This window comes from Monodelphis domestica, chromosome 3 (genome assembly GCF_027887165.1).
Source record: "Monodelphis domestica isolate mMonDom1 chromosome 3, mMonDom1.pri, whole genome shotgun sequence".
Lineage (NCBI taxonomy): Eukaryota > Metazoa > Chordata > Mammalia > Didelphimorphia > Didelphidae > Monodelphis > Monodelphis domestica.
The window spans coordinates 171,052,703-171,078,118 of NC_077229.1; the positions used below are offsets into that span (position 1 = coordinate 171,052,703).

The 25,416-nt window shown below is 43.3% G+C and overlaps 2 protein-coding genes across 9 annotated transcripts in view; one reads left to right on the top strand and one right to left on the bottom strand.

The window, feature by feature from the left end:
- Positions 1 to 586: 586 nt before the first annotated feature.
- LOC100030489 (cytochrome c oxidase subunit 6C-2) lies at positions 587 to 7,944 on the top strand. The gene is made up of 4 exons (XM_001379948.4): positions 587 to 743; positions 2,571 to 2,698; positions 4,927 to 5,055; positions 7,822 to 7,944. The coding sequence occupies exons 2-3, from the start codon at positions 2,585 to 2,587 to the stop codon at positions 5,038 to 5,040; spliced, it is 228 nt and encodes a 75-aa protein (XP_001379985.1). The 5' UTR covers positions 587 to 743; positions 2,571 to 2,584; the 3' UTR covers positions 5,041 to 5,055; positions 7,822 to 7,944.
- A 10,568-nt stretch (positions 7,945 to 18,512) lies between these two features.
- The window catches only part of VPS13B (vacuolar protein sorting 13 homolog B), a 1,055,144-nt gene continuing 1,048,240 nt past the window's right edge, over positions 18,513 to 25,416 (bottom strand). For all 8 annotated transcript variants that reach the window (XM_056820764.1, XM_056820763.1, XM_056820760.1 and 5 more), the window contains 2 exons: positions 24,703 to 24,952; positions 18,513 to 20,432 (listed from right to left, as the gene is read on the bottom strand). In XM_056820764.1, the coding sequence (XP_056676742.1) occupies positions 20,184 to 20,432; positions 24,703 to 24,952 (499 nt within the window). In that variant the 3' untranslated portion in view covers positions 18,513 to 20,183. The remainder of the gene's footprint in view (positions 20,433 to 24,702; positions 24,953 to 25,416) is intronic.

Here is a 25,416-nt window from a genome sequence, read left to right on the forward strand (position 1 = left end):
GAGAACATTGTACACAGCCTGACACAACTCTGGTACAATCTAATGTAATGGACTTCTCCATTAGTGGAAATGCAATGTCCCTGAACAACTCAGAGGGATCTATGAGAAAAAACCCTGTACCTATTCAGAGGAAAAACTGTGGGAGTAAAAACACCAAAGAAAAACAACTGGTTGATTATATGGATCGAGGGGGGTACGATTGAGGATATAGACCCTAAATGAACATCCTAGGGCAAACATCAACAGGCTGGAAATAGGTCACATGTAATACCCAGTGGAATTGTGCGTGGGCTACGGGAAGGGGGGGGAGGGGAGGGAGGAGTAGAATATGATTGCTGTAACCAAGGAATAATGTTTGAAATTGACCAAATTTTAAAAAAAGAAAAGAAAAAGATGGAGATAGACTAAAAAAAGATGCGCAGGCGCCACAGTTGTCTCAACTCCTCCCTACCCCCTCGCTATTTGCTTTTGTTCTCCGATGGCAGTTTGGAGGGGGCGGGGCCATTCTCGGGATCCGTCTTGGCTTTCTGAGGGTTCCAGGATCCCTTGGCTGAGAAGGGAGGCGGGGAGGAGAAGCTCGAGACAGCCGTACTCTAGAGAAACCTACGGCACATTCCCCGCCTCTTCGCGAACACTGTTTGAGCCCTCCAGGCTCCCGTCCTGTGTTCCGTCTGGCTCTGCGCTTGCGCGGCTCCCCATCGCCCTTCATTTCGCTGTCACCGGGAAAGGACGTTGGTGCTGAGGTGAGTTTCGGGGTCTACTTTTCCTCTCCGCCCTCTCTGGGCCCAGACTGATGTCCAGCAACCTCCCCTCCTTTAAAGACGACCCGTGAGCCTCGAGAACCCTGAGGCTTCGGGCCATCCCTCTACCCTCTCCCGGGGGGAGAGAAAGAGAAAGTAGGTGAAAATCCCCAGCCTTTTAAAAATTAATAGCTAGCACCCACCTAGCGCTTGATGGTTTACAGAGCACTTTACAAAAGTCTCATTTTATTCTCGAGATAATCTTGGTGTCAGGCGCCCTTAGAGGAAGGGGAGAGTTCACCGAGGCCTAGAGGCGGAACGTGAGGTACCCAAGGTCATACATCCAACCAGGGTGCCATTCTAATGGTTAATAATCGCTGGCGCTTTTATACTGACGTAAGCTTATCTCACTGTATCCTCCCCACAACCCTGGGAGTTAAGTGCTGTTATCCCTGTTTTACACATTAGGAAATTGAGGGAGACGGATTAAATAGTGATTTATCCAGGGTCACAGCTGGTGTCCAAGATAGGATTCGAATTCGAGTATTTCCGACTCTCGTATTAATAATAATGTTCAATCATTTCGGTCTTCGTGACCCCATTTGGAGTTTTCTTGCCAAAGATACTGGAGTGGTTTGCCATTTCCTTTTCCTGATGAGTTTATGCTTAAGTTACTTTTCCAGGATCCAGCAGCTAGTAAGTTTGTGAAGCTAGATTTGAATTCAGGATCTTTATCCTGAGGCAGTTTATCTACTTGACACTTCTTTGCCCATATTAATAACAACAGCCCACATTTATTTGAGTGCTTACTATGTGCCAGGCTCCAGCAAAGCACTTTACAGTGGTTATGATTGAATCCTCCCAAATACCAAATGATGCAGTCCTGTTATTACCCCTGTTTGATAGATAATCATTATAATGATAGCCAATATTGATAAAGCTTTTATTGGATGCCAGGCAGTGTGCTAAGCACTTTACTATTTTGTCTCATTGGATCCCCACAACCACATGAGAGAGAGGTAGTATTATACCCATTTTACAGATGAGAAACCTGAGTCAAAGTGATTAAGTGACTTGGCCATGTTGTTGGTAGGATTGGAATTTAGGTTTTCCTGCCTCTAGACCCAGTGCTCTATTCTGTTTGACAATTCTATCCACTTCACCATATTTCAGGGCTTTCTGGCTCTAAGGAAAAGTCTTAACTATTGTCAAGCTATCTCTTCCTGATTGTTGAGAAGTTCTTGTGGAAGGTGGAGGAAGTAGATATAACAATACAAGTATTGGGAGTGTTCAGTGTAGTGCAAAGAGTTCTATACTTAGAGCAGAAAATCTGGGTTTTGTTGCCTTTTTTGAGCCTCAAATTCTTTATCTGTAAGGTGAAACAGTGAGACTTATGCCATCCACCTCACAGCATTGTTGTGAGGGAAATACTTTGCAAATCTTCCTTATTATTAGGTAGTGGCTGGATGGCCTCAGCAATTCATTTCACCTGGGTGAATTGTTAGATTCTGTAAAATACAGATAATATTTGTGCCACTCACCTGAGGGGATTGTTATGAGAAATGAACTGGTAGTTATAAAACAGTTATTCTTGTCCCTGTGCAAATACTTAAATTGTTGGAAAGCCCAGTAGATTGGTGATGTTAGCTCTATGGGCATTCCATTTAGTGATGTAGATTGAACTCCATCCTGTGCACCTCACATTTGCTACAGGAGGGAGGGGCCTCCCTCATTCATTTCACTTTCTGTTATTTTGATGTGTCAGCAATGAGTATTGGAGAATTTGCTGTATGCATTTAGAGTTTACATTTAATATTCTGTCTTTATCAGGAAGAATTGTCAACATGTCTGCTCCCATTTTGGCAAAGCCACAGCTGCGAGGCCTTTTGGCTAGACGCTTGCGAATTCATATCATGGCAGCATTTGTTCTGTCCTTGGGATGTGCTACAATGTATAAGGTATGTCTGTTTCCCTTTGTCACATTGGAAGTATGGGTCATTTCACAGAGACCAGATGTCAAGTACCGAGATGTATAATGTGAAAGTTCCGTGAATTCTATATATTGCATTCTTTACCTATTTTTAGTAGCTTCAATAAGGATAATAGCTTTTCTGTAATCCTCCACCCCACAAGAACATACTATCTTTGCTCATAAACTCTCTTCTTCCCAACTTCTCTCTTTTGACCCCACCACCAAGTTTACATTCAGATAGATTTACAATAAAGAAATGCTTTAGTTGCCAGATTTGCTTGATTCTTTCCCCACATCATATCACATCTGCCCCCTTTCACTTAATGGCCATGGTCCTCAGGTTCAACTCCTGTCATCTGTTACTATTGCAATCACCTAATCATCTCTTTGCCATCAATATTTTACCTTTACAATCCTCTACATAACTGCCAGATTGATCTTCCCAAAGCATAGGGCTTAGCACAGAATTCCTTTGCTCAAGAAGGTTCAGTGCTCCCCTCTTGCTATTATGCTAAAATATGAACTCCTTTGGTTTATAAAGCCCTTTATGGTCTGGCTCCAAACTAGTCTCCCATTCCTTGTACTTTACATTCTGTTTCCTGCTCCATACCTTTGCATAAACTATGTCTCATGCCCAGAATACACTCCTTTTTCATCTCTTCTTGGAAAACAAAACTCAATTTAAGATTGTCTCTTTAGGTTAGTCTTTCCTTATTGTCCTCTTTTCCCCTTAGTTCTCCACTTTCTAAGGATGGTATTAGAAATTAGGTCTTGTTATATTAGTTTAGAGATAAGAAGTAGAGAACTTGGCTTGAGAAAGAATTGGAGTTTCAAACAGAGCTGAGACAGAGTGTCAGTTTCAAGTCCTAACGGTTTTTCAGTGTGTCAGTTTGTCTCTGGCAGTTGGCAGAGTCAGACTCTCTGAGGGCTTGAAGGAGCCAGCATGTTTGCTTCTCTTTCTCCTGTCTGAGATAGAAGGAAAGGAGGGAAAGACCTGAAGGAGCTCAGTGTTTTCTTTTTCCAGCTTGAGAAACACTATTGACTATCCATTACTGTCTTTATAGATTGTTTAACTCTGAGAAGACCAAAGAAAGATCTGGTCTTCGGTGTGGACTCTGAGTCTGCTAAGGCTCAGAGTCCTAACTTGATTCTTGTTGAGACTCAACCAGCTAACCTTTGTTTTTTTTTACAACTTGGAGGCAAAGTTAAGAATTATAAGGATAATAGTGTTAGTCTAAGTGTAAAATAAGGAAAATTTGGGTTAGTAAGATCAGGAAGGATCAGTGTATCCTTTGGACACAGGAAAAGCAGTTCCTTGTGGAACCAGGGCTTTTTATTTAGGTCAAGTTAGAATTCCTTAGAGTTAGAAATCCTTTTATCCTTATATTTTCAATAAATATTTTATTTTTTATAACAAGAGTCTCCTTAGCATCCTTGTGCCTGAAGAGAAGTTCATTTATGAGCTTCACTTCACTTATATAAGCTGAGGATACTTTGTGAGCATAGCAAGCAGAATATCTGAAATCAGTTTAAAATCAATAATCAATCCATTGCTGTATTATTTTTACAGTTTGCCATTTGTTTTTACAGTTTCCTTGTTATTCCTTTGTATTCATTTTTTACTTAAGAGTATGGGCCCACAGGTCCTCAGTATAATTTAAGTTCCATCATCCATTATCATCATCATTAAGGGTAGACCATAGAGACACTTTGGCGAGTTTCTCTTTTGCATAGTATTATTTCACATTTTTCTTTCCTGAGTATTTCTTAAGGAAACATTTTATATAATAGGGCAGATTAATGCAGTGAAGGCTTCTAGATTTGGAATTATGCACCCAAGTTCAGGTGCTAGCTCTACTTCACCACTTCCAACCCTTTTAATCCAGCTTTTGTGGCTCTTAGTTTTGTAATTTATAAAATGAGTAGGTCAGACCAGATGACTTCCAAGATCTCTTCTAACCCTAATTCTGTGATCTTGTGATCCTGAGTTCAGATAAGGAGTATACATTGTAGAAAATTTTACTTCTTCAAGGATATTTATATTTTACTTTCTAAGGGTATGTGGTAAGCTGACTGTGATCTAATCACTGGTATGAAGATTCATATAAAAGAGGTACTTCTTATCATTAATGTTTTAGAAATTAAATTCATTAATTTAGTGAAATCATGATTTTGAAAATATATGAAATTTCTAACTGGAATTTCATATTTTAGTTTGGAGTTGCTGAACCCAGGAAAAAGGCATATCAAGATTTCTATAGAAGGTATGATTCTATGAAAGATTTTGAAGAGATGTATCAAGCTGGTGTCTTTCAATATGGAAAATAATCACAAAATATACAGGTAATAAAAAGTTTTGTAATTTTACATAGATATTATATAATCACAATATCATGGATTGTGGGTGTGTACAAAGGAAGTAACACTTGGTAGTTTTTAGAAATAAGTTTTTTAAAATTGATTTATTACCAGTACAATTACCAGTCAACTCTGGTAGGGGTTAGGAGAGGGGAGACAACATGAATCGTATAACTTTGGAAAACTTAGGTATAAATTTGTTATTGGAATAAAATAAAGATAAAATTTTAAGCAATAAAATTGATTTGTTACTCTGGATCAGTTTCATAACTTTTGATAATATTAGAAAATATATTTCTCACATTTGTGATTAATTTCAATATGGGAACAATAAAACACTAGTCTGGTGTTGATTTTTGGACATTAATTTGGTTACATTTTGACTCCCTGGGGAACCTATAGAAGTTGGTTTCCATTCAGTTGCTTTTTGGGAGTCTTGCATATCTTGGTTTATCTGTTTTTTTGTCTAGAATAGTGAGAAATTATTTGCTCTGTAGTACCATGAGTCTAGATCACTATAGCATGTTCAGATCACTATAGAACAGTGTTGGCAAACCTTTTAGAGATCGTGTGCCCAAACTGCACCTTCAAGCCGCTTATGAGCCCCTGCATTACCTCAGAGAGTAGAGGGAGAAGTACTCGCATTATGGTCTGCTGGACAGCAGGGGCAAGACATGCAAAAAATGTCCTCAGGCGGGGAGGAGAGGGAGGACATAGTCGCTTCCTCCTTCTCCTCCCCCCCAACCCCCCCATGCCACCCCAGTGTCCATGCCATATCTTTGCCAACATGGGTATAGACTCTAGGACAATGGACACCTAGAGAAAGGTGGTAATATGTTTTTCCCTGTATTTATTTTGCAAAATGACAACTATCAAAACCTGTTGTTTTCCTTAAAAATCTCTATTTTCTTCCAATCTTGCCTTATTCATAGACTATCCTCCCTCTTCACCTTTGCATTTTAGAATCCCTAGCTCTATTCAAAGTTGAACTTAAGTGCCACATCCTAAAAGAGGCCTATCCTGATTGCCCCAGCTGCTAGTTTCCTCCCACCAATACCATTCCAAATTCCTTCATATTCACTTTTTATGTATTTAATATTAACTTGAAGAGAAGGACTATTTTGATTTTTGTCTCTGTCCCAATCCTATAAACATGCCTGGCACATAGTATAGGTGTTAAATAAATGTGTATTGATTATAATTGATTTGCTTATGAATAGAGCTAAGTAAACAGGCAATGAGGTGTTATAGTGGATAGAGTGCCTCATCTTCCTGAGTTCAAATCTGACTTCAAATACTGCTAGCTTTGTGACCCTGGACAAGTCACTGAATCTTTGCCTCAGTTTCCTCATATGACAAATGAGCTTGAGAAGGAAATAGTAAACCACTCCAGTATCTTTGCCAAGAAAAGTCCAAATGGTGTCACAAAGAGTTGGACATGACTGAAACAACAACAAAGCTAAAGGGGATTAGGTGGAACTTTATATAGATTTGTCCTTTTAGATTAATAAGCCATGTGGTATCCCCAGTAAAAGTTTAAGTTATATGAGATAAAACAGGTATGGAAGTAGTTCCCCGAGACCCTAACCTTATAGGGAAAGAACAAATAGTACTCTTTGAAAGGCTTTTTAAAATAAAAATAGTAAACAATGTGGAGTTTGTGGTTTTACACATAATTTTTTTTTGACATTTGTTTATTTTAAATAGGTTTTGTTGGTGATGCTTTTTAAAATTGGGAAAAAAAGAAAGGCTACAAGAAGGCTAATTATAAAGCTAATCTGTCGCATTTTATCCTTCTGAAGCCTGGTAATAACATTCTCCTTAAATCTTCCCTCTAGTGCGACTGAGTTGTCAGAGGCTTTTTTTTTTTTTTAAGAGCACAAACTCTAGTAAATCCCAGCAAAATGGCAAGACTTTGTGTAGGGGCAAAATAAAGGAATAAAGGAAGCTGGTCCTCCTAAGGTAAATTCAGAGCTGTTCTTCACTGGATTAGGTACCTAGGGGATTACTTTTCTCACCTAAAACAGCTCATGAAACTGTCTATTAAGATATGCCTCTGGACTGTGGTCTAAATTGATGGAGAGAATATCTGCACTAATGAAATTGTGCCTCCTAAAACTTTTCCTGGAATTTTAACTCCTCTATTAGCTTGTTTTCTCATAGTTTAAAACCTTACAGTTTATTAGAAATAGAAACAGTGGATTGAGAGCCAGGCCTAAAGATGAGAGGCCCTACATTAAAATCTAACCTCAGACACTTCCCAGCTGTGTGACCTAGGGCAAGTCACTTACCCCCCCCCCCCCATTGCCTAGCTCTTACTACTCTTCTGTCTTAGAACTAATACACAGAAAAGGTTTTAAAAAAGAGAGAGAGAGATAGAACAACACTTCAAAAATTATTTTGGATTTGGTGGCATCCGGATCTGAAAAATGTGAAATCAAAGTTTTCACGAGTTGCAGATTTACTATTTTGTGCTAATTTTGTGAGGAAGGAACAGTTGAATGGGATGGGTAAGGAGGGCCTCATTTTCGGATTCCCATATGGTAGTACTAAGGCTGAAATATGGAAATAATAAGGAAATTTTATGAAAAATCAGAGGCTTAGAAAGGGAGATCCAAGATATGTCACTCCAAGTGGAAAGACAGAGACTAATCGCCATAAAAAAGGGAGAGAGCCTTTGACCAAAGAGCCAGTTATTGAAATGAATCTAGCATGCATTGTCTTAACTAATAGCTTTCTTCTTTTTTTTAGGTTTCAAAGGCTTGAGGTCCCTGGATTCTTCTTGACCTGTTTTTCCTTGTGCTGTAACATGTAATACATGCACACTGGCTGTGTTTAACTTGAGAATAAACAGTTGATATGTGGTAACTCAAACTGTGTGTCTTAGTTGTATGTTATTAAATATTTAATGTTTTTGTCCCCTTTCTTCCCATCATAGTCTATTCTCAAATCCTTTATTCACACTAGGGCATAAATAATTGGGACTAGCTTAGAACATAGCCCCAAATTATAGAACCTTTAAGTTAAAAGGAATGAAATTGTAAGGGTAGAATTTCACATCACTCAATGGAGGAATATTTTGGACATTTCATGCACTCCATAGTTTCTTGTCTTGACAAAGGCGCACAGCCCTATTTCTAAAACCTGTGGCAATTCCATATCCTTTTATTCCCATTGGTTATTTGCTAGTTGCATAGCTAGCAAAGGGTCATTTTTGCCCTCTCCATACTAAAGCAAAAAATGTCACCATAGATGATAATAATAGCTCTCTATCCTATCCATTAGGGTACGAAGTACCTTAAAGTAATATTATCTTGTTCTTGACCTGTGAGATGGGTATTGCAAGTACTCTTCCCATTTTGCAGAAGGAAAAAACGGGTTCATAGAAACAGTGTGACCTGTCAACATCCATTGTGACCAACTAATGCATGTCTGGATATTGTCAAGTCCCTGCTTCCTGACAAATTCTACGTCTCTGGTGTAGCACCACAGATTATAAGAAAACAGATTAGAACTGGAAATTGCCTTTGAAATCATGGGATACAAACCCTTTGTTTTATAGCTAAGGAAATAGAACTAAACTCGGCAAAGATCATACAGAAAAGTTTCAGAGTTAGGTTTTGAGGCCAACTTTAATTAAGTCCTGTACCGCATGGTTCTGCAGAAGTGTTCTAGAAGGAGCACAGGCCTTAGCTCAGACACTTGGGTCCAAGCAAGTCAACCTCTGACCTCACCTCTCTTGTCCATACAGGAAGGGAGGTTGGGTTAGAGTAGACGTTGTCCAGCCCTGGAATTCTGAGTTTGATTTTATGGTTTGAACTGAAAGTGTTGTAGCATCTTGAGTATGATGCGAGGATGTTTCCCAGTGATTGTGACCGTGCTTTTTTCATGAATTTTTGTGCATGAATAATTGTTAAAAGCTTTTGTACTAGTGTAAATAGTCCTATTACACATTTCTAATGAAGTCACAACTCGCCATTGTTGGTGGAGCAGGATGGATGAGCTGGTCAGATCTTAGTGAATGGATTAGGGTGGGGACAGACTTAAGGCAAGAAAGCACTTAGGAGAACCCAAACCACAGTGGTAGCTCCGAAAAAGTCATGTGATTAACAAGATGGAAGACTACGTTTTTATTCTTCAATCCTTATGACCCATGAAACTTCTCCAAAATCTGATTGTCCCACAGATAAGCAATTTTAGTTCTCCACAATGCGGGATACGAAGCATCTAAACAGTGTAGAAGCTCAGACTTGGGAAGGCCAATATTCCCTAACCGCTTATGAGCTCATTCAGCACACACTCCTCTAGCTGCTATACAAGCGGACCCATGGGCTTGGTAACAGCTTGTCCCCATGGAGATCCTAGCCAGAATCCTCATGCCCGGGTTCTAGGCCACAGAAGAGCTCTGCAGAAAGTCAGGGGAAGAGAGGAAATGGGGCAAGATGTGTACCTAAGCTTGGAAAGGAGCCCAACTCCACCATCCTCCTCCTAATGCCACAGAAACACAAGACTCCCAGCTGCAGAACTTTGGTCTGGCTAAATCAGCCCTGTGGCAGCATTCTGGGCCACCACAGAGCTTGATCTGAGGGGGGGAACAGAGAAGGCAAGACGCAAGATCAGGCTAACAGAGATGAACTCAACTTCCTGACCTCAGTCCTCCAATTCATCCCAGGAGAGATCTTAACTCCAAAGGGCAGGAACTGGTTTGGGTTCACATAGTGGCCTTTTCTGTCAATTGAACCAGAGAACTGAGGAATAGGGGGAATGGGGCAGAATGTGTCTGGTACTCCACTAAATCTGAGGAAAAGTTCCCAAGATCCAGCTAAGGCTGTTTGGATCCTTCAGGAATCACTTGGGGTCCAGATCTAGGATGGGAAATGGCAAATTGCTTCACAACACAAATGCTTCAACATTTGATTCTCAAGAAAACTACCACCGTAGGGGAGAAAATCAAAATGCACAATGGGGAAGTTAGGTGGGAAAAGCTGAAATTGGTGAAGATTTCAGGAAAAAGAAAACAAGATAAACCTACAGGGAAGAAATTAATAGAAGGAAATATGGCCTTCAGTTCTAGTAAAAGCATCATTGAATAAATACTACCAAACAAAAGAAAATGCTATGGAACCACAGCAAGAGGGATGAGGATTTTGAGAGCAGGATTTATGGCCTGTACAGCAGAAATATCTTGCAGAATAGAAAAACCTGTATCTATGGTGGCAAGGCTCACCATAGAAACAAAGTGCAGGATAAATCAGGAAATGCAAATGCGCTGAAGTGAAGGGAAATCTGGAAGAAGCAAAAAGCAATAATATTAAAAGAAAACATGCTCTGCATAGAAGTCTAAGATTATCTTGAAGACAGGGTATGTAATTTGAGGTTTATAGATCTCCCAGAAAAAACATGACAAGTTAAAAAACCTGAAAAAAATAATGCAAGAAACAATACAAGAGGGTAGCTACATAGCAGAGTGGACAGAATGCCAGCCTGGAATTGGGAGGACTTGGGTTCAAATGTGACTTCAGACACTTCTTAGCTGTGTGATGCTGGGCAAGTCACTTAACCCCAATTGCTAGCCCTTGTCACTTTTCTGTTTTAGAATTGCTGCTAAGACAGAAGGTAAGAGTTAAAAAAAAATAATACAAAAAGTACTGCCCAGAAGTTCTGGATACAGAAAACAATATGCCAAAACAAAAGTGCCCATAGACTACCTCTACCTGAGAAAAAAATAATTCAAGGCTGCGTACTTCCAGACCCCTTGTGGCTAAATTTAGCAATTCCATTGAGAAACAAATTCTGCAAGCAACCACATTAGAGACCTTCCAATAAAAAGGAAAAGAAATTTCAATAATATAAGACTTCTGCACAGTTGTATGATTGAAAATGTTACCCTAAAAAAAGAACTACATATCCTAAGAGCCCACTGACTTCCTGTCATTCCATACTTCCTGTAGACAGAGGATAAAGGGTGTGGGCTTTGGAGGCTCCCTCTCTTTGATGTAGAATCAGCATTGATGGTGGTGAGTGGGGTTGACTAAAAAATGGCTAACCAGCCATGGGCTCTGTCTACAGAAAGTATGTAATGACAGGAAGTCAGTGGGCTCTTGGGATATGTAGTTCTTTTTTAGGGTAACAGATTTTCAATCATTCATTGTACCTCCAGAGAATGTTGAATGCAATGAAATAATATATCCCAAAGAGTAATACAGTTCCAGATGAAGCCCAAGGTGATCTACCCTGCAAATCTGAGTCTAAACAAAAATGATAAAATAGTGTTACAAGGGAATCACTTTAAAAGACTGATATATATTAATTTAAGGTCGCCAAGGAATCAGCTATGTAATTCCTAAATGAAAAACTCAAGTCAGCCGTCAGCCTTTTTTGGAGTTTAATTACAATAGGAGCAAGAAAGGAATTAGAGATATATATAGAGAGAGAAAGGGGAGAGAAGGGAATAGGGCTTAAATACCCCTTCTGTTTAGGCTGGGCCAAAAGGCCCAAGCCCTTAGATAGCTGGGGCAAAGAAAAGAGATCAGTCCCTTTCACTCACGTGTCCAAAATGGAGAAACAGTCTCAGAGGCCCCCACCTTCAGCTTCCTTCAGAGCAAGCTTCCTCAGAGCCCAGGAACCACACCGACCAAAAACTCCATCCTCTTCGAGTCTCCAGACCCTCCTATCTTTAAGGAAACCATCCAAGTTGCCTCCCCTCAGTCCTCACATCTACCAATCACTCTTCATCAATTTCCCTGTCAATGGAGGCTCTCGCTTAACCCAGGACCACCCAGAGGTTTCTGGCTTTTGCACATGTCTGTTGAAGGTCATATTTTTCAAATGATTAAATCTTTACTCCTTTGTTCCAGCCCTTTCTAAATCCTGTTAACTTGAGTATGGTAGAGATTGGAATAATTAAATTTTGATCTAGGCTGCAGCCCTTACTCAATCCTATTAGGACTGAATAGGGTGGAGTATCTCCATTGTATCAATTCTAAAATCAATCAAGACTCAAAGAAATTCCTGTTCTATGCTCAAGCATAGGTCAAAGTCCTTTCCATTGTTCAGCAAAGGGTTTCTGTCCTAAAGTAATCTTAAGAAGGGAAGAGAAAGAACCTCCCATGCCAATGGAGTTCCCATTCCAATAGACTATCAGTAAGAAATTTTCCAAGTATGAAATATCCCAATGGTGAAATTTTCAACAATTATAAGTCTAAGGAAATTTGAGGTTTACAATAGGGATGTCTAATAAGAGGCATTTGAAGCATTCTTAGAAAGAAAATCAGACCTGAAAAGATTATTCATTTCTCAAACACCCCAAAATAACACAAAAAGAATAAACCTATTAAACAAGGAGGGGAAAAAAAAGCAACCATTAAGAGGTACCTAAATGTCTTCCTAAATGGACATGAGGAGACAAGGTTGAAAGCAGAAAGAAAAGTAATGGCAGAGAAACAGGCTGGAAACATGGTGGATTAAACCTCACAAGAGCCCACTTAATGAAGAATCAGTGCTCTCTGTAGGACTGAATTATCAAATGAGAGGGTGCATAATGAGGGAGAAAAGGAGAACATGTGATGTAGCCTAATCGAGTCAAAGACTCCTTAATGAAGAGCAAATAACCTCTCAGGAAGAAGAAAGCCTTCTTCCTGAGGAACTGGCAAGGAGGCAAAGTGCGATGGGAAAGTGGGAGAACCTTGTCCATGGTGAAAGGAAGTGACATTGATGGCAGCACCCAGTGGTTAAAGAGATTCTATTAAGCGAGATAGGAATCTCACAATAACTATTATCTCTGGGGATTTGCTGCTTAGTCCATTCATCTTGCCTCAAAAGAAGGAGAATCAGAACTCCTGGTGGCAATTGATACTCATAGTATGCCTGGGAAGAGATTTTTAAGGCAAATGGGGGGAAATGACCAAAGAGAAGACAGGTCAGGAATGGATTGCATAATCAGAGAATCCTACCATAGGCTAATATCCTCTCTTACCTATTACCTGTAGGAATTGCTATTTTTCTTTCTTTTTGTTTTGGTATCATGCAAAACACACTAACATATTGGCCATTGTTTTAAGAGCACATTTATAACAAAACCAAAACACTAAAATAAACCTATAAATACATGGATGTGAAAGATAGTGTGCTTTGATCCGCATTTCTCTGACTCCAATAGTTCTTTCTCTGGAGCTGATAGCATTCCCCATCAGAAGTCTTTTAGAATTGTGCCTGGTCATTGCATTGCTGAGATAAGCCAAGTTTTTCCTGTTAATCATTGTATAATATTGCAGTTAGTGTGCACAGTGCTCTCCCGGTTCTGCTTATTTCACTCTGCATCAGTTCATGCAGATCTTTCCAGCTCTTTCTGCAATTATCCTACTTATCATTTCTCATAGCACAACAGTATTCCATGACCATCATGAGCCACGATTGGTCCAGACAGTCCGCACTTGACAGACCTCCCTTCGGTTTCTAATTCTTTGCCACCACAAAAAGAGCTGCTATCAATATTGATTAGGTATTGATATTTTTCTAAGCGTGAAGCTCAACAGGCTAGAGGCAAACTCTACAATAAGTAACAGAAATTAAATCTAGAAGAGAGAACCCAAACAGGTAGCTCAAAAGTTTTTAATTCCACCAGGAATACAGAGAACAGAAAGGGACCAAATATGTATATGAGGAATAAGCATTTTTATAGCACCTACACTATACTGTGCCAACTATTGTGCTAAGAGCTTTTTTTTTAACAAATATTTTCTTATTTGATCCTCACAACAACCCTATAAGTAGGTGCTGTTATTATATGTTTTCTAGCTGAGGTAGAGATTAAGTGGCTTGCCCAGAGTAATATAGCTAGTAAATATTTGAACTCAGATCTTTCTTTCTCTAGGTCCAGCACTTTATTTACTTACACCACTAGCTTCAGGGCAAAGAATGGAAAAGTAAGTCAGGAATAGACAGGAAGGCAAATAATAATAATAACAACAAAGAACAGGAGGGAAAGAAATCATTTCTAGGTAAAGGTATAGAAAATGAAATTTTGAAAATTAATGAAAAAAGATGAGAGGAAAAGGAATTTTTTTTGACTAAGAGGAAAAAAGAGGGAAGAACTAAATAATAAGGGGAAAGCAAGCGAGCAAGCAAGAGGAATAAGTAAAACTCCAAAGGCAGAGAAAGGGGCAATAAACAGGAGGCTTGAGGGTAAAGGGAAGAGAGTTGGTGGGAATAAGGCCATCTTAAAAAAGAGAGAGCCAAAATAACTGTAGAGACCTTGTGCCATATTTAGAAATAATAACAGGACCTACCTTGCAGGGTTATTGTGAGGATTGAGTAAGAAAATATTCGTAAAAAGGCTCAGTGCAGTTGTTGGCACATAGTAGGTGCTATAAAAATGCATATTCTCCTTATATTTATTGGGTCCTTCTTTGTTCTCTGTATTCCTGGTGGAATTAAAATGTTTGAGCTCCCTGGTTCCGGTTCTCTCTTCTGGACAGTTTCTTTTATTTAATGTAGAGTTTGCCCCCAGCCTATTGCACTTCACTCTTAGAAACTTAGAGCTCAAAAGGCTAATGGTGGATTTTCAATGAAACGGAAAAGAATAGATCTATTTCTCAGCACCAGGTGGAAGTTTAAAAATGTTGACCATGTATAAAGGCAGAGAGAGGTATGATTGTAAAATGTACAAATATAAGCTGGCATCAATAATAAATACATCCTTTACAGACCATAATGAAATAAAAATAGTCAGTGGTTCAGGGATCACAAACAAGACATTGTAAAAATGAAGATTTTGAACCCTAGATTCAATCCCCAAAAGTCCTTGGTATTTCCCAGAATTCCCTATAATCTCACCTGAGTCTCCACGTAGGTGAGATCACAATTGGTGTTTAACTGGCAGTAACGTGTACCACGCTCTCTTTTCTTCCATTGCAATGATGTAGCAAATAAGTTAAGTGCAAGGATTTGGAATGGGCTAATCAGCCACGGGCACGTGGTTTTTATTTTGTATCCTTGATTTCTAATAATCCTTAATAAACCTCATAAAATATAATACTTTTATTAGTAGAGATATAATTTAATTTTACAACATGAGCTCAAATGGAGACAGCCAAGCAATCCCAGTCACTTGGTTCCTTTATGAGATTTCATGAATTTTCTGCTCCCTATCCCCAATCTTTCAATTTTGTTTTATTTATTTTTTTGATGATTCATAGAGTCATTAGCTAATAGTTTGTTGTTCATTCGTTTCAATTGTGTGACTCTTTGGGTTTTTTTTGGCAAAGATACTGGAATGGTTTGCCGTTTCCTTATTCAGCTTATTTTACAAATAAGGAAACTGAGGCAAAGAGTGTTAAATGGCTTGCCCAGGATCACACAGGGAATGTCCAATGTTGAATTTGAACTCAGGTCCTCCTGACTCCAAGGCCAGCACATTGTCCACTTGGCCAGCACATTGTCCACCTGGCCACCTCACTATCTGCTCTTGATCCATTGTCTTTATTTTTTTACTCTTTTCTTTGTTTTGATCACCATGGCTCCTTTTTCAGTGCTTTCAAGCCTCCAGGGCAGTCTATTGTGACTTCTATTGACTTACTTCCCGGTAGATTCTCTCCTATCCCCTTTTTAGATTCTGACTTTTTGTTGGCGTTTTGCTTGATGGATGGAGCTTCCGTCCTTACTATTTTTCTGGATTGTGTGAAGGAGAGCCGAGTTCCTCAGGTCCTTCCACCTCTTCTTCTCTTTATGCTGCCATCTTCACAGTCTGAGAGATGAAGGAGTTGGAAGTGGGCCAGGCAGCTCCAGTTGCATCAGCTGCAGGTGCTGGGGTTAAAGGATAATTAGGAATCTTTGAGGACATTTTCCGACTCTCCTTGCTCCTATTCTTTACTCAGAGGTGTACAAATTAAAATTAACATATAACTTCAAATATTATGTTAAATAAGATTTATTAGTAATCACTAGAAGTAACAAAATAAGAAAGTAACAAAATAAAACCACATGCCCATGGCCAATCTACCTGTTAAAACAGCTCACTCTACCAATGTCCTGACCCAGCAAGGAAAGAGAGAGAGATCAAGAACCCGACCCAATTTATTTCCTATGTCAGCAGGTAATGATAGGAAGTCAGTGGGCTCCTGGGAAATGCAGGTCAAAGGCACAAGATTTCTAACTACACAGAGGGGATAGGGCAGTAAGTGGTTCGTTGTTGGAACTGAATATACTGCTTGATTCCATTTCAAGACTTCTTTCTGGAGCTCGCTCCACTCTCTCTCTTCAATTCTGGGTCTGGTCCAAATCGTGCCTTGTGGGAAAACTTTATTCAGTGACAGAAATTGGGAGAAAAAAAACAACCACCTTTTTGCATTGTTTGAATCCAGCCCCCTGTGGCTGGTGTAATTGAAAATGTTACCCTTAAAAAAAAACAACTACATTTCCTGGGAGCCCACTGACTTCCTGTCCTTATGTACTTCCTGTAGACAAGGGATAAATTCATTGTGTGTGCCTGCTCTGGTGTCTTTGGCTTCCTGTCCTGAGCATGGTGGTGTTAAAGCATGGGAGTTTTAACAGGCTGATTAGCCATGGGCATGTGGTTTTATTTTGTATGCCTTTTATTCCTTTATTTCTAATGATCACTAATAAATCTCTTAAAATATAGTAATTATTGAACATTAAATTTAATTTTTACACTGGGAAACCGGACCCTTTGTACCTGCTGTTTCCAGACCTTTAAACTGGGACCTGGGTTACTGTTGACCAGAAGTATAGTCAGATCCTAAGACTGATGTGAGGAGCTACTTATTGCATAATCTGATGCAAAAAACAAATTGCTTAGCACAACTCCTACTGCTCAGTCCGTTAGTGTTTCCATTTTCCTTGGTGTACAGATCCTGGGGGGAGCCGGACACCCCCATTTCTGAATTCAGGGGATTGTATCTATTCACTCTCCTCCTTCCAATTTGGGAAGCCCCTGCTTCCTACAGGTGGGATTTGAGTTTTTTTTTTATTATTTTTATTTTTTAACCCTTACCTTCTGTCTTTGAATGGATACTAAGTGTTGGTTCCAAAGCAGAGACTTGCCCAGAGTCACACAGCTATGAAGTGTCTGAGGGAAGATTTGAACCCAGGACCTCCCCTCTCCAGACCTGGCTCTTTATCCACAGAGTCCCCTCACTGCCCCTGTGTTGGGTCTTAACAGAAGCCGGAAAAACAAAATGATGGAGGAAGGGAAGCTTTCAGGTGCAGGAGGCAGCCTGTGAAGATGCTGTCCCAGCTAAGCGGGGGAGCTGGAGTTTAAGGCCTCTGCATGTGATCCTGGGGGTAAGGGAGAGCCACTGGTGCTCTCTGAGAGAGTATGACATGGCTGCCCAAGGGAAGATAGATGGGAAGGGGGGACCCAGGAGGCTGGTGGGAAGGAGAGGAGGGGACACAAGGCAGCGATGCTGGGAAGCTGGGGAGAGCTGGGTCTGGACTCTCTTTGGGGCTTAATTGGGTAGGTCCTCCCCAGCTAGGGATGGAGGTTCAGGAGAGGGGAGGCTTTGTAGGAAGAGTTGGAGATGGCCAGGAGGGGGGAGACACATGGCTGGCTCTGCGGAGAGATGCTGGCAGGAACCATTGGAGCTGGTGAGATCACCAACTTACATTGTGTGGAGCAAAAAGGAAGCGAGTGGGGCAGAGGCTGGGGGGTCCCTTCTGGGTAGCGAGTGAGGCGGGGCATTTAAGCTCACTAGTTGTCAGGGCCCACCCCAGTGAGCCAATGGTAGGATCTGGTTATCATGGGCATTTTGTTGGTGAATGTTTTTCTGTAATACAGATCATCAAAAGGCTTCAGAGCAGGGGTGCCCAAACGTTTTACACAGGGGGCCAGTTCACTGTCCCTCAGACTGTTGGAGGGCCAGACTATAAAAACCTAACCCTAATCCTAACCCCAACCCTAACCTTAACCCTAACCCAACCCTAACCTCAACCCTAATTCCAACCCTAACTGGGCAGCAGTATACACAGTGTGGAATTCCCTCCCCCAGATTGCTGCTCACCATGCTGACATCTTTCCATTGTGCAGCCCCATAATCCTTTGCGCGGTGCCTCGTTCTTGTTCAGTTACTCTCAAAACAAGGCGCCATGCAAAGGATTATGTCCCCGGAAGTAATACTGTACGTGAGCAACGCCGTGCTTCGCAGCAATGCCACATCCAATACTCCAGGACCACATGTGGATGCATCCTGTGCTCCTCTCACTGACCACCAATGAAAGAGGTGCCCCTTCCAGAAGTGTGGTGGGGGCCGGATACATGACCTCAGGGGCCCACATGTGGCCCTCAGGCCGTAGTTGGAGGACCCCTAGATGGTCATTCGGTTTAGCCCCAATAGAATAAGTAATTGGAGGGTCTTAACACCGGCCTATCTGAGGTTGGAGGCGCCCTAATGTGGTGATATGTTTTTCACATGCATGAAGTCACCGAATCATCTAGGAATACTTTTATTTTAAACAATCTTATATTACAATTTATGGAAGCAATTTGTAAAATGAGTGGTACTAAACTGTGTGCCATGAAATATTCAGGAATGGATACATATTTACATCTTTTTAACAGTTACCCTTCAGGTCAAATGACAACTGTCACATGGCAGACGAGTCATTTTCATAAATGGATGGACCATTTCACATTCAGCACATATTATTTCAGCTTTGAAGCTCAACATTTCTTTGAAAAAACTATACATACAATCTTGGTTTTCCGAAACAGCTGTTCTTGAAAAGTCCAATGACTGTAGCATTTAGATGGAGACTCTGAGGCACATTTTCAGTGTTTACGAGTTGCAGGTAATAAGTTATGGTCTCCCAGGCTTGCAAGTAATCACCAAACTTTGAATGCTACACAGCCTAGAATCCAGGCTCCCCAATTTCAAGTCTAAGGTAATCAAAGCCACTATTTAGAAATGAAAATAGAAATTCTGGAAACTGGGCTAAAAAACAAATCAATGGGAACATGCCTGATGGGAATGTTTTTATACTTTCATTCTTGACTCCTCAGCAAAGGGGCTCTCTGGATTTAGGTCGTTTTTAGAATTAATGACAGGCCTTCTAACTCCTCAACCTCAACATGGAATTAGAAATCCCTCCATTACTTCCTTTGGCAAGGGCTTTACAGAGAGAGTTCCAGATCTAGAAATGTGGTTTATGGTGACAAAGAAGCCTACCTGAACCCTGCTGATTTGTAAAACCATTGTTTCTTCCAACAAAGATTAACAGTTCATCTATTTGGGCAAAGCTGAGGCTATTCGGATGAAGGGGAAAATGGTCATGACAACCATTTATAGATACTTAAAACACAAACATAGAGGGTTCCAACTCTTTTTTCCAAAACACACAGAGTCACTAATCAACTAAAATACCCTACAAAGCTGCAATTAAATGGGGCCATTTTGAAGTTGGCGAGGTGCTAAACAGCAGCTGTCATTAAGGAAGCCACATCAACTGTTTCAAATTCAATGGGTGAAACACCACTAAGCCCTGAGCAACTTATTAGAGCACTTGTGCTGGTATCCCGCTTCATTTCAGGGGCTAAGTAGCTCCACAAATCATTCTGGCCTAGCTTGGACAGACGGGCACGGAGGCATGGACAGGCCTCAGCAGTGCTGGGGCTGGGAATGGAGTGCTGAGCCACTGGCTCTCCAGGCTGACCGCATTCTGTCTTAGAGGGAACAGTTATAAATCTCGAATGACTATGGAAACTTTTGCAAATGGAGTTGGAGGGCAGAAATAATAATGTTTGACAATACTTCTATGTACAGGACTCCTGCTGTTGTTCCTTTAAGGGAAAGGGGGAGCTCTGTCCAAAGCTGGCACTTCCGTTGTTTTTGGTGGTGGTGTGGTGTGTGCACGCGCGTGTGTATGTGTGTGTGCATGCACACGTGCGTGTGGGGAGAAGGACCTGGCCACAGGTGGTGGGGGAGGGGGGGAAAGGGGGGGACAGAGCCAATTGGAGGGGCTTCTTGGAGCGCTTTGAGAAGAACTCCCAGAGGACGGGCCTCCCATGAACATCCTGGCTCTGTAGTGTTTGGTGACAAGCCAGGCTTGATTTCTTTCTAAAACCTGTAGCTGGCTGCTGGGTGTCCTTCCCTCCAGAGGGCTCAGGGGAAGCCTTTCCTCAGGGCTTTGTTCTTCACCAGAGTGAACTTGCTGATAAAGACGTGAGCAAAGCTCGGGTCCACCAGGTAATGGTACGTTTTCACTGTGGAAGGAAGGGGCTCCACCGCCACGATGGGGCACGGCGTCTGCATGGAAGAAGAGTTTGGGGCAAGATGGCACGACGTCTTCGTGATGTAGTCCACCAGCCTGTTGTACTGCTGTTCAGACAGCCTTTCTCTGGCACCGTCCACCTAGAACAAAAATGGAGAACCGTCAGTGGCGAGCCTCGGCCAGGAAAGGGCAGCGCAGGCCTGCCAGCCTTGGTCTGAGGCTCCTCCCCCCTATCTGAAGCGGGGACCACAGAGACACGGTCCCCCTTCTAAGAGGGAAAGCCCTATGTGGGGAACAGTCGCCAGTCTTAATGGGAGCGGCTGAAGTTGTGTAAAGCTTCTCATGTTTGCATCTGACAGTTTGCTCACATTTTCCTCATTAACTGTATTAAAACATCTGCTGCTGCTTTCACCAGCAAGCCCACGGACAATGGAGAAAGACGTCTTCACTCTGCTTATTTCATTCAAGATTGATTGGTTTTATTAACTCATGACTCCACTTGTACAAAATTATTCTAGTCTGACAGAAGATGCAGGGAAATCTCGACCATTTTCAAACCAGTTGCTTTGGAGAGAAACTTTAAAAATAAATACTGAACTCTAACATTTTCTGTTTTTTATAAATATTAGCCTTTAAAGCCAGAAAAAATAGTAATACTGGGCAGAGCAAGAGGAAATTTTTATGAAAAAGGGGGGGGGAATGCAAAGTACATTTATGGTTCATAAAAGTCTGGCCCATCTTCAAAGTGGTTCACGTTGAGGAACTACAATGCTACCTGGGCTAATTCTATTCGATTTTCTGGGAAAATAAGTAGGGCCATAAATGATTTTTCCCACCCCAATACATTGGGCACAGTGTGTAGTTGTGCCGCCTGGGACACTTCCAGGGTAGACCATTGGGGTAATTATCTTTGTTACCATGATTCTAAGTACGGAAGATCAAACCAGCCAAGGAATGATGACGATGGCCTTGCAGCTTCTTTTTTAAAAAGTGCCCCATGGAACTCATCTTGTAGAAACACACAGGAGAAAAGAAAACAGTGACTTGTGAGAGGTGAATAAACAGTGCAGGGAGGTGAAAGGGGAAGCATCTCGCCAGGGCCCTCCGGGTCGTTGGCTGCCACCAAGGACCCCAGGCTTCGGAATGCAATCCTGTCCCTCTTTACGGCTGGTAGAAAACAACGAGGAAGGCACCAGAAGGCCTCCCCTGACTGCCCCTGAGGACGGCTTTTGCTCATCGCCTGGAATGGGGTCTGCCTTCAGCTGGGGAGCACAGCAGGGTGTATGCAAGGCTTAATTGCTTCTCCTGAACAGCAGCACAGGAAAACCTGGTGTTGTGAAAAGAACTGAGCCAATGAATAAACTGCCCCTCCTGACTCATTTGGCGTCTTTTGTAAGGGATGTCAGCAGTGTGCCAGGCACATTAAGCAATTATTACCCTAAAAATGGCACCTCTGACCAAGAAAGGCCAAGGCTGCTTTGAAAAAAAATCTTGTTCCATATTTGAATATGCTAGATGATGTCATCTGCAAATGAACTCCTTCCAAAATCCAAGGAAGCCTGGTTTTGTAGCATCTAAGTAAAAAGCGAAGAGCAGAGGAAGCTGCCCTGAACAGGTCTGAGATGAGAGTTCTTTTTTTCCTGGAAGCTGGAAGAAGAGGGAAGTGGGGCTTGTGGCCCTGGGACCTGCCGCGGCCAGGCTGCTGAGTAAGACAAGGCAGAGGCAGGAGGGCAAGAGCTGCAGCCTTCTGCCTTGGGCTCCTCCAGAAAAACGAGCCTTTTATTCACTGCTTAGGATTCTTCTCCACAGGGGAACGAGGCTGACTTGTGGGCACAGATGCAAGGAAAATAGAGATAACTTGGTTAAAGGCATCAAAGAAGGAAACAGCTTCATGCCTGAAGTAACGTGCTGGCTCTGCTCCTTTCCTGGGGGCTCCTGAGTGAGGGAAGGTAGAACCAGAAACAAGAGGGGGTGCCTTCACCACACCTTCATCTATTTCTGTGCCAGGAAAGAAACCACCTCCCTTGGTCAGCCTGATTGTGCCCGAGCATTCCTCCATTTGGGTCACTTAGGCCTTCTTCTTGCCTCTCTCCAGACAGGAAGATCCCCCTCACCACTGTGACCCTGCCATCTCCTGGTCCTTCTCCTATTCTGGCCCTCATGCACGGGGGCCCCTCAAGTCTCTGTCCTGGCCCTCTTCTCTTGGCTCTTCATTTCCTCTTTGGGGGTCCTGCCAGTCCTAAGGGGCTCCATTCCCTTGACCTCTCCAGCCCCGTCCGTAACAAGTGCGCCTGGACGAGATGGTCTCAAGCCTTCTCTCCCGCTCCCCTCTTGCCCCAAATTTTCTCTTTCTCCTTCTCGAATCTGACTGGTTGCCAAGTTCTATTGATTCTATCTTCACAACGGCTCTTGCCCGTCTTCTTCTTTCACTCGCACGGCCACCACTGCCATCCTGCAGGTCCACATCCTCTGTGGCCTAGGCAGCGTGTGCCTCCTCGAGTCTCTCGCCTTTTCCTGTCCGCTCTCCTGTCCATTTCTTGGTGCCACTCCCAATGCAGGTTAAACTACAAACTGCTTGGGGTGGAATTCAAAGTCCTTGCTAAGGTGAGGCTAAGTCTAGTCCTCGAGCTCATTTGTATAATCCTGCCCTTCTCTGAGCTCACTACTTCATTTGCAGGGGCCTGGAGAATGCCCGGGACTAAGCTACATGCTCTGGGAAGGTGGCCTGAGCAGCAGTCCGGGAACAGGCTAATGTGGTAGCGACGCCCTCTTTTTGCAGCCTTGCCAGGGGGTGAACAAGGGCATCTCCTGCATTGCAGCCTTTTCAGAGGCCATCCTCTACTCCTGGAATGTTCTAAGTTCCTGGTTCCCTTCAAGGTTCCACTCGAGTGCTTCCTCCTAGATGAGACCCATCTTCCTCCTTCTCTTCCTCCTCCTCCCCACAGTGGCTGATACATTCTCTGTGCCCAGTCATTTGTTTATATTTCTTGTATTTCTATTTTTCATGCACATATTGTTTCCCCACAAGAGAATGCATCTCTGAGGACAGGGGCTTCATTGTTGCCCCCAGCCCCCACTTCTCACAGATGAGGAAAGAGACCCAGAGAAGGGAAGGACTTGTTCAGCCTTCCAAGAGCAGGAAGGGCTGAGGCAAGAGTCAAAGTCAGGCCCGGGACTCCAGACTCCATCGCCAGGAAGTCAAACATTTCTGAAAGGAGTAGGGCCTGCGCCCCCTCTCCTCACTCCCAGGGGTGGTAGAACCAGACCCTTCCTTGGCCCGATTCTCCTCTCGTCGTGGCGGCTCCCCAAGGCCCTCCATCCTCTAGATCCCAGGTGAGGAGCGCAGGGAGAGCTCAGTCAGTGGAGCCCGTGCCGCAGCCTGAGCGCACGCCTTCCGGACCAAGGAGAACAGTCCCAATCCCGCAGCGGGCCCTCGGAGACTGAAGACCATGCTTCCCCGCCAAGCCCCGAAGCCGCAGCAGCCCTCCTTTATTGTCAACTCCATCCAGCGGTTTTGGCAGACGGAATAAAGTCAGCTTGGACGTGTGACCTCTGTTTATCCCCAGAAAGTCATCGGCTCAAAGCAGCCATGCACTCTGGGTGCCCAGCCACGGCTCCGAGCCTGACTGGTTGTGATCCAGCAAACTACGGAAATCTAGACGTTGCTGTCCTTGGCTCGCTGCCATCTTCTCAGATAACGACCCCCAAAGAATGGTAGGAGGGAAGCAGCCCTTAATACTAGCACTATTATCAAATGATTTCCAGAAGACCGGACCGTGTGGTCGTCTCTGGAGACATAGGAAAGCAGGTGGCCGCCGGCCATTGAGAGCACCTACTTGGGGCTGCCTGGGAGACCGGGGGAGGCCGAGCTCGAGCCGTGGAGGATGCCTGGGTGTTCAGAGGGTCGAGCTGGGGCGGTGTGCCGATGCTCTCTAAAGAGAGCAGAGAATGAGCCGCGAGGGGCACAGGGCCATGTTCTGGGGGAGGCCCTTGTTCGTCCCAGGGCAAGGCTGCAGGAAGAGCCTGGGAAAGCCCGTCCTCAGGCTGCTCTCCTCTTCCCAAAGCACGCAGTGCCCTGCATCCGATAACGGTTACCCAGGGACCGGCAGGCAGGCAAAGGGCACGCGCTCCTTGGCACCTATGTTTGTTTTTTTGACCCCTGGAATTTGATGGAGGGGAAAGAAAAGGGGCTCCCTGGCCTCAGCACCCTGGGCCCCACGCTCGGAACCTACTTTATGCTCTTCCCTGGGCTCAAGGTGGGCCCCCACAATGCTTTTACCATCCCCACCCAGCCTCCTTCCTGTCCACATCTGCTGCCAGGCGAGAGCCTCCATCACAGAGCAGGGCCCAGGCCGGGGCCTCAGTGTCAGCCGCCCCTCGTCCTGCCCAGCCACGCAGGACGGAGCTCACCTCAGGATCGCAGGGCACTCTGGGCTGCTTGAGCTGCACCTTGAGCAGGTTCCTCTGCTGGCCGTCTTGGACACAGTCGACCTCGGTGATGGGGAAGGCTTGCTGCTGCGTGTCTTCACTCACGCTGACGACAAAGAGCACTTCCGACGTTAAAAGCAAGCATCCTTCGTGTTCCTGGCCTGAGCCACTCACCAGAACCACGTCTAAAGCCATGTGGACCTCGGGCCTGCCCAGTGATTGCAGCATTTTCCTGATTAGAAAGGACAAAAATGATATTTAAGCACACGATTAAACGAGGAAGTGGCCTAAGCCCCGGGCCTCCCAGCTTTCAGGACTTGACCCTTTCCGCTCTCATAGAAATGGCCATCCATTCTGAAGGCGGATTTCTGGCCGCTCTAACCCCTTGTTGGGAAGTTCATGAGCAGAGAGGGATCCCCCTGACTTCTCCTGGGCAGATTCCTGCCCTGCTGGTCAGTCATTTTCTCTTCTGCCTGCAGAAACGTCCCTTGGGAAGCTGGGTTAGATCCGAGTTCAAGGGAAAGGGCTTCTCAAAGGCATATTCTTCCTTCACCCAATGGTGAAAGGGACGGACGAGCTTTACGGCCGGGCCCGGAGAGGCCCAGAGGCCCGAGAACCCCGCTCTCCCTTCTCCCCAGAAGAAGCGGCCGGTGAGTCGAACAGCAGGCGAACGTAAAAGTGAGCAAGCGTCTAAAT

Bases quoted from the DNA above. Each gene is read 5' to 3' on its own strand.
- LOC100030489 (XM_001379948.4), top strand. From the start codon at position 2,585: ATGTCTGCTCCCATTTTGGCAAAGCCACAGCTGCGAGGCCTTTTGGCT. The intron at 2,699-4,926 runs GTATGTCTGTTT...TTCATATTTTAG, and splicing joins GATGTGCTACAATGTATAAG to TTTGGAGTTGCTGAACCCAG.